At 46.4% G+C, this 8,347-nt stretch overlaps 1 protein-coding gene across 2 annotated transcripts; it reads left to right on the top strand.

Moving 5' to 3' along the window:
- The first annotated feature begins 252 nt into the window (after positions 1–252).
- On the top strand, positions 253–7,621 carry DDX5 (DEAD-box helicase 5). Of its 2 annotated transcripts, none has more exons than XM_038156804.1 (13): positions 253–406; positions 1,798–1,963; positions 2,111–2,207; positions 2,292–2,425; positions 2,547–2,612; positions 3,044–3,185; positions 3,263–3,423; positions 3,578–3,750; positions 3,936–4,046; positions 4,245–4,306; positions 4,386–4,445; positions 5,697–5,921; positions 6,458–7,621. In XM_038156804.1, the coding sequence occupies exons 1-13, from the start codon at positions 399–401 to the stop codon at positions 6,841–6,843; spliced, it is 1,791 nt and encodes a 596-aa protein (XP_038012732.1). In that variant the 5' UTR covers positions 253–398; the 3' UTR covers positions 6,844–7,621. The 2 variants fall into 2 exon arrangements, with proteins under 2 accessions (XP_038012732.1, XP_038012731.1); XM_038156803.1 differs by having other exon boundaries at positions 276–430.
- The last annotated feature ends 726 nt before the right edge of the window (positions 7,622–8,347 follow it).

Genomic DNA, 8,347 nt, shown 5'->3' with positions numbered 1-8,347 from the left:
CCTCAGGCCGGAGCGCCCTCAGCGAGAACGAGGCTCCCGCCCGCAGCGGCCTCGCGCAGGCGCGGGCAGGGGGGTGGGGGTGGGGAGCGCTACCCGCAGGGGGGGGCACTTCCGGCCGCGAGCTCAAAGCCGGTCAGCCGGGCGAGCCGCGGCCACGCCCACACGGAAGGGGGCGGGGCCTCGGGGCCGGCTCGGGCCGCTTACATAACGGCGGGGGTGGGGCCTGAGCGTGCGTCACGCGCCGGCTCCCGGCAGCCACCGCTGCCCCCTATTTAACCGGCGTCCGCGCGGCCGCGCGCCCACAGTGAGCGGCCCCCGCCAACGGCGCTGGATCTTGTTCAACCCGTCGTCACCCGCTCTAAGTGACCGGAGTCGCCTCGCCCACCGCCACCATCGCCATGCCCGGGTATTCCAGCGACAGGGATAGAGGGTGAGTCCGGGGGCACGGCCGGCGCCAGCCGCCGCCAGCGTCCGGACTCTGAGCCTGCCCGTGGGGCTCTCGGGGTTGTTTTTCAGACGTTTTAAGATGGCGGCGGGGCGGGGGTTGGGCCCTGAGCCCTTCCCTCAGCGCTCCTGCCGCAAGGGGTGGCCGTGGGAGGGCATCGGGCTTTTTTAGGCCGCCGATAGTGCACGACTGTCGGTTCCTTCGCTTCAGAGCACCCCTCGCGGTGTCCTACCGCTGAGAAAAGCGCGGGGGAAATTTTTTTTTTTTTTTTTTTTTTTCTGTTGGGAAGGAAAAGACTCGCCCTAACCTCCTGGGGCCGCCCCCCCCAGCACAGACGGTCCCTGCAGAGCCCGATTCCCCCCGCTGAGAGCGGCGGGCGGGCTGGAGGTTTGTGGGTCAGTGGGTTGGCAGTACCGAAGCCTTGGGGAGCTCTCGGCAGGGCGGTTCCCTCCCCTCCCTTCCCCCTCCCAGGGCTCGGGCTGTGGCCGGCAGGAGCCGGCCGGCTCCGCTTTGTGTTGTGTAAGCGGATGTTAATGGCCGGCCCCGCCATGCGGTGGCTGAGAGGAATCAAAATGCCGGCTATGCTGCTGCTGCCTTTGTTCCTCCTCCTCCTCCCCCCGCCCAGCCCCGGCTCTAAAATGGCAGCGGCTGGAAAATGTGGCGTAGACAGAAATGAGAGACAAAGGAAACAGCGCTGGCAGGAAGCAGCGGCCGCTCGGGAAGCGCTGAGTTGTGCCGGGAAGGATCGTTCCCAGTGCTCGCCCGGCCGAAATTGGGAAGTGATCGGGGCGGGGGAGGGAGCCCTGCGCTCGGATCCAGCGCACGGCTCAGCTCGGCACCGAGCTGCGCCTCGGGGCTTTCGAGATCAGCCTTCTCTGTACGGAGGTACCGAACCTGAAATGCTAATAAAGCGCATGGCCTCATAAAACACCGTTGTTAAAAGAAGTCTGTGTTTCGGTACATGCAAAAGAACGGTTTACAGGAAAGTTATCTCAAGGTTTCGTAACTGCCTCTGCCCGCTTTCAGCAATAGGAGTGTCAATGGGGCGGGAAACCATTTTGATCACGGGGTAGTGCCAAGGTTTTAATGCTTGTTGTAACTTGCTGTTCAATTGCATTGTATGGAAATGGGAAAGACGTGTTACCTTAGCTTGTGAGTAAGAGTTGTGGCCAAGCAGATTGTGGCATCTGCAGCTTAAAGTATGGTTTTTGAAGTTTTAGTGTCCTGAAACTTAAGTAAGTAGAATTTATACAACTGAATTGTAAAGTGGACTGCAGAGATGGTGGTGAAGTTGTTCAGGGAGGGGACCAAAATGTTTCTCTTGCATTCTATGATGTGTTCTTTTTGCCTAGGTTTGGAGCCCCTCGTTTTGGAGGAAGTAGAGGTGGACCTCTCTCTGGGAAGAAATTTGGAAACCCTGGGGAGAAACTTACGAAAAAGAAATGGAACTTGGATGAGCTGCCCAAATTTGAGAAGAACTTCTACCAAGAACATCCGGATGTAGTTAGACGTACTGCGGTATGTACCTGATCTGGCTCAAGCAAAAGTAAACAGAAAGTGCAAACATGTTGAGGGTCATGGGGCCCAGCAGGCACAGATGGGGTAACTTAAAATACAACCTTGGTATCAGAGCTTATTTCCAATAACAGGCGTTTTGTTTTGCAGCAAGAAGTTGAACAGTACAGAGCGAGCAAAGAGGTCACAGTTAGGGGCCATAACTGTCCAAAACCAATTATCAACTTTTATGAAGCAAACTTCCCTGGTAAGTAAAGACCAGTTTACTGTTTGTTCTTCAGATATGATTAGGGCAACATCTGAATCTGTATGTTTAAATTTTTTCTTCAAGCAAATGTTATGGAAGTAATTCAGAGGCAGAACTTCACTGAACCAACTGCTATTCAAGCACAAGGTTGGCCTGTTGCATTGAGTGGATTGGATATGGTTGGAGTAGCACAGACTGGATCAGGGAAAACACTCTCGGTAAGTTTTGATTATAGCCTGAAATACTGCTGGTTTCAGCAGTGGCAGTACAGTGTAGCCTAGTGCAGGGTGAACACTTTAGGGAAGAGATTGTAACGGGATTTTTCTTTCTTCCAAACAGTACTTACTGCCTGCCATTGTGCATATAAATCATCAGCCATTCCTGGAGCGAGGAGATGGACCTATTGTGAGTATTTCTAAATGAATGGGGGTTTTAATTTCTAAGGACTGTATTTTACAGTCTCACTTTGTCATGCTCATAAGAGTTTATAGCTGCATTCTGTTTCTCTATGGGATTAAAGTGGTTCTCTGTTGGGGTAGTTTGCCAAGCAGATTCTGTTAACTCTGCTTGGATTGTCTTGAAAATAGTACAGAACAGGGTTTGATTTTGGGTTGTATTTTGGAAATTGCTGTCCCTGGAAGCTAGTGACTTTTGGGTATCTTTCACATGTTTGGTCAGTGTTTGGTGGTAGTTAAGATGCCAGGTAACTTGGTTTGCTGGTTTGGCTACTTAGAACTACTTCAGTCAATCTGGCACTGAACTTTACACTTAAAATTAGTCTCAGACTAGGATTTTCAAATGGGTATTGAACTAAAAGATGGGCATCCTATTTCCAGTGTCTTGTGTTGGCACCAACCCGTGAACTGGCCCAACAAGTGCAGCAGGTAGCTGCAGAGTACAGCAGAGCGTGTCGTTTGAAGTCCACGTGTATTTATGGAGGTGCTCCAAAGGGACCACAAATCCGTGACCTGGAAAGAGGTATGGATTGGCCTGGGTGCATCTGTGTCTGAGGCAACGTGGAAACTGCTTCAGCTGATAGGACTGCTTGGTTTTAGGTGTGGAAATCTGCATTGCAACACCTGGAAGACTTATAGACTTCCTAGAAGCTGGAAAGACCAATCTCAGGAGGTGTACTTACCTTGTCCTTGATGAAGCTGACAGGATGCTTGACATGGGATTTGAACCTCAGATCAGAAAAATTGTGGATCAGATAAGAGTAAGTATAAATGGTTTATGCATTTATCACTATAGCTGATATAAACTACTGCCACTACCCTTGTTAAAGCAAGGGCAGTGCAAGCCTGGGTAGTTTTGGTTGGGCATTTAACTGAATCCCATACTGATCTTTCATTGATCTGATGTTTTTCTAGCCTGACAGGCAGACTCTGATGTGGAGTGCCACATGGCCTAAGGAGGTGAGGCAGCTGGCTGAAGATTTCTTAAAAGAATACGTGCACATCAACATTGGTGCGCTGGAACTGAGTGCAAACCACAACATTCTTCAGATTGTGGATGTGTGTCATGATGTAGAGAAAGATGACAAGTAAGTAGGTCTTGGGGGCAAAGCATTCTATGTTTTCTGTCAATTTTACTTTAGGAATTGTGAAATGAATGCCTTATTTTGATGGATTTTTGACATCAGTCTGAGGCAGCTTAAAGGCAAGAAATCAGTTTAAATTTGTACAGTAGAAAGCAGTCCAAGCTCTAACAATAGTCTCTTAAAAACAGGCTTATTCGTTTGATGGAAGAAATCATGAGCGAGAAGGAAAACAAAACAATCGTTTTTGTGGAAACCAAAAGGCGTTGTGATGATCTTACCAGAAAAATGAGGAGAGATGGGTGAGTAGTAGCTGGGATTTGACTGAGCAACCCCAATAGTCTTACATGTGCTTTTGACACCACAGTTAAGAATCAAAACTGTCAGTGACAGCAGCTGTCAGCTACAATGCCCAGACTGGAATTTGCCAGCAGCCTAGTCTTTGACTAATGAGACCACCAAAGGAGTGTTCTTGGTTCAGTCAAGTTCTGTGTTTTCAGGTGGCCAGCGATGGGTATTCACGGTGATAAAAGTCAGCAGGAGCGGGACTGGGTTCTAAATGGTGAGTGTTTCAGCAATTTCTGCAAGCATCTGATGTGTGCTGCTTAAGGAAAAAAATTGATTCACTTTTTGTGTTACAGAATTCAAACATGGAAAAGCACCAATCCTGATTGCTACAGATGTTGCATCCAGAGGTCTAGGTTAGTAAAACTCGTAATGCCAGTTGCCCAAAGCTTTTAAAGAAAGTCTATTGCTTTCTTTAACCTCTGCATTTTTCTAAGTTTTCTTCACATAAAGGTGCAGTCTTTGTGGCAAGGCCTAGGCATGACAATCGGAGGACTCGAGGGGGATGGAGGACTAGTGGAAATGATCGGCTGGCTGCTTCCAGTCAAATAGAGAGGTGAAAGCTGAGAGCATTGTGTGCCAGTAATCTTCAAAAGGCAAAGATCATCCTTTAAACTACTACCCCATAAACTGTTCTCTCATGAAATAAGCAGTTTCATTCACAGTTCACTTTGCCCTGGTATTTCTCTTCTCTCCATGCTTTGCATGATTTGCCATGGTGCAGTACTGTTAGTTTTGTGCATACTGTCTGCTGTGATCTGTGGGTCTTTGAATTTCAGTGAGTTTTTTGAAATGTTGAAGAACATAATTTTAAACTTCAATGTTCAATGAAATTTTTTTCAACCATGAAATGGAGAGAGCAGCTTTAAAATGTACTAAGCCTTGTACAAATTGGTGAGTACTGGCACATGAAATCTGAGAATAAAAGTCCACCTCTCAACTTTAACAAGTGGGGCAGGAAAGCAATGGCTTTTCAATGCCTTTGTAAGTCGAAGTTCCTCCACCTATACATAGTCGTCATGTCGAGACCTGCCAGAGAGAGACACATTCTCAAGTGAACCCTGGCTTCTTGGAAGCGCTTGCCTAGACGAGACACAGTGCATAAAAACAACTTGGTGACTTTGGGGGGACAGGTATGTTTTTCTTGCAGCTGCAGTTCAAAGGTCTTGGCAAGACAAGCAGTGTGGCCCCTTTTTTTTGAGCTTCTAATGAGTGTGTATGTGAAGGACCTTGTATGTTTTTACTCTAAGGTCCTCAAATGAGCACATGAAGAGGCTGCTGTGAGCTTTAGTGGCCCTACTGCAAGAAGCTTTCAGATGTCACTTGATGATTTGTAAAGGGGACACTTGAGTTGGGAATGACAAGCAAATGCACACTCCTTATGGTAAGGTTTTGGATCACAGGGTGGGTGATGAGAACGGGATCAGACGGAGTGTGCGTAACTTTTCTCTTCCACTATGCTCTTGCAGAAATGGATGATTCTAACACTGTTCTTTGCAGCCATTATTCCCTTTAAAATACTCTTGTCTAATGTTTATCTTCGATTTGGCTGTTGTGGTGTGCAAAACTTTGTACCTCGCTTTTTGCCACACTGCAACACTTTACAGATGTGGAAGATGTGAAATTTGTCATCAATTATGACTACCCTAACTCCTCAGAGGACTATATCCACCGAATTGGACGAACTGCCCGCAGTACCAAAACAGGCACAGCATACACATTCTTTACTCCTAACAATATTAAGCAAGTAAATGACCTCATCTCTGTTCTTCGGGAGGCTAATCAAGCCATCAACCCCAAATTGCTTCAGCTGGTTGAAGACAGAGGTTCAGGTAAGGGCTGTTCTTGATCTTGGTGCATAGCTTTCCTCTCAGAACAAAATGGAAACTTCAGATTTCACCTTCAGCCTCTCTTCAAAATAAATGTGGAAGGTGGTTTAGTTATCAGTTACTGTGACCTCAGATGGCATTTATTAACACAAAAGCCAAAAAACAGCACCCAGATGCTCCCAGCCTATGCTGTGGTGCACCTATGGCTGGGGCAGGCCAAAGAAATACTTCTTACTTGCCCTGAAATAAAACACTCGTGGACTCAGTTTTGTGGCTTGGTCTCTTGTGGCTTGGAAAGAGAGATGGACCCAAGGGTCCTGCTGGCCAGGTAAAAGTCACTTTTTGCCTTGATGCCACAACTTGTGTTACGAGGGAGAGTATGACTCCTCAAAAGTGAGACAGCTTTATCTAACTGGAGTCCAGCAAGCACCTGGAAAGCTTTCATAGTAGGTTTGAATTGTTGGGACAGAAACTAAATGCTGCTTAGCTGAACTGAAGAGCCTTTATAATACACGTAACTGTCTTGTCTCTTTCACTAGGTCGTTCCCGAGGTGACCGACGTGACAGATACTCTGCGGGCAAAAGGGGTGGATTTAGTAGTTTTAGAGAGAGGGAGAACTTTGAGAGAACCTATGGTGCGCTAGGCAAGAGAGACTTCGGAGCAAAAACCCAAAACGGGGCTTACAGCGCCCAGAGTTTCAGCAATGGAACTCCCTTTGGGAATGGCTTTGCAGCTGCAGGCATGCAGGCCGGCTTCAGGGCCGGCGGTAACCCCACAGGAGCGTACCAGAACGGCTACGAGCAGCAGTACGGCAGTAACATTGCCAACATGCACAACGGCATGAACCAGCAGCAGTACGCCTACCCTGCCACTGGTGCTGCTCCTATGATAGGTTACCCCATGCCCACAAGTTATTCTCAATAACTTAGTGTATTTAAATGTCTCAGTTTTTCATAATTGCTCTTTATATTGTGTGTTATCAAAACAGGATAGTTATTTAAGAAATGGGAAATGCAGAAATGACTGCAGTGCAGCAGTAATTATGGTGCACTTTTTCGCTATTTAAGTTGAATATTTCTCTACATTCCTGAAACAATTTTTAGTTTTTTGTACTAGAAAATGCAGACAGTGTTTTCAAAGTAAATGTACAGTGATTTGAAATACAGTAACAGAAGGCAGTGCATGGCCTTCCAATAAAGATATTTGAAGACCGATTTTTCTTTCAGATGACAATTTTCTCAACATGTGCACAACTTTACATTAATGAAAAATGTCAAATGTTTTTATATTAAATTCTAGAAAGGTTTCTCAACTGTGTCTGATTAAACATTTAAGCTTATACAAATACCAGCCTTGCCTTGATTGGGCTAGATTGCTTAGCATGGCAGGCTCTGCTTTGATGGGGAAGAAAATTAAAGCTGGCTTCTAAGAAAGTATTGGAAGCAGTGTTCCTCCCTGTCTCACTAGCGTAGGGCCAGTTCTTGGAGAAGATCAAAACTCTGTAGTGGTGTTGCTAACAAGCTGCTACAAGCGTAGGAAGCTTCTGCAGCACCGTAACCGTCGCCTTCACACGAGCATATGTGCAGACCAGGCTTGAGTGTTGTGTACCCACAGCTGCCAGGCGTTGTGAGTTAGCATGCAGGCTTCTGAGCTTCAGAGAAACAGGAAGATCTTAGTATTAAAACTTCAAATTATACTTAAACTGGTATTGAGCAGTGATTTCTTTATGGAGGTGGTGGGAGGGAAGTGGGCTGTTGATCCATGACAATGCCTCATGGATTTATTTTATTTAAAGGACTTTTAATATGTGCAAATGACTCTCTAATCTCAAAGCACTGCCCATGCTGAGTGGAAGAACAGCATAATTCTTGATCCTGGGGTTAAAGTGCTTAATGCTTTCAAGCATGGTGTCTTTAAATTCCAGTTAATACTAATTTTCAGTTCCTTCCTCTTGTTTATCAGTAACAGTGGTGAGTTTTAAGTTTAACAACACTTAATGTGTTTAGGGTTGAATCTACAAAATTCTTCTTCTGTTATTTTGAACCTGAGTTAACTTTGTTTTGCACTTAGATATTTTGGCTTAGTCTGTGCTCAGTGCTTGAATACTTCTCCTTGTTTCCCTCTGAGGGTCAGTTTGTGATGTTCTTTAATGCAGCCTAATCTGCCTCTTAGAATTTCACAGAAAAGGAGAAAATATATCACTTGACAGTATTTTGTGATCTTTCACTCCTGCTTTTGAGAACTCCAGCTGGAGGCTTGGAACTACCCCACTGCGGTCTAAAACTGCAGGTGGCAATGTATTTTGGTTTGGGGTTTTCTTGAGGGGGGGGAGGAGTCGGGGTGGGGTTTTTCTCTCGTTTGTTTTGGAACACTGCTCAGTGTCACCAGGGGTGAAAAACAAGGAAGTAGATTATTTATCACTTGATGC

Source organism: Motacilla alba, chromosome 18 (assembly GCF_015832195.1).
Source record: "Motacilla alba alba isolate MOTALB_02 chromosome 18, Motacilla_alba_V1.0_pri, whole genome shotgun sequence".
NCBI classification, from domain to species: domain Eukaryota; kingdom Metazoa; phylum Chordata; class Aves; order Passeriformes; family Motacillidae; genus Motacilla; species Motacilla alba.
Note: the sequence above shows the minus strand (reverse complement) of the source record. Positions and strands in the feature narration are given on the sequence as shown.

Bases quoted from the DNA above. Each gene is read 5' to 3' on its own strand.
- DDX5 (XM_038156803.1), top strand. From the start codon at position 399: ATGCCCGGGTATTCCAGCGACAGGGATAGAGG. The intron at 1,964-2,110 runs GTATGTACCTGA...TTTGTTTTGCAG, and splicing joins ATGTAGTTAGACGTACTGCG to CAAGAAGTTGAACAGTACAG. The intron at 4,446-5,696 runs GTTAGTAAAACT...AACACTTTACAG, and splicing joins TGTTGCATCCAGAGGTCTAG to ATGTGGAAGATGTGAAATTT.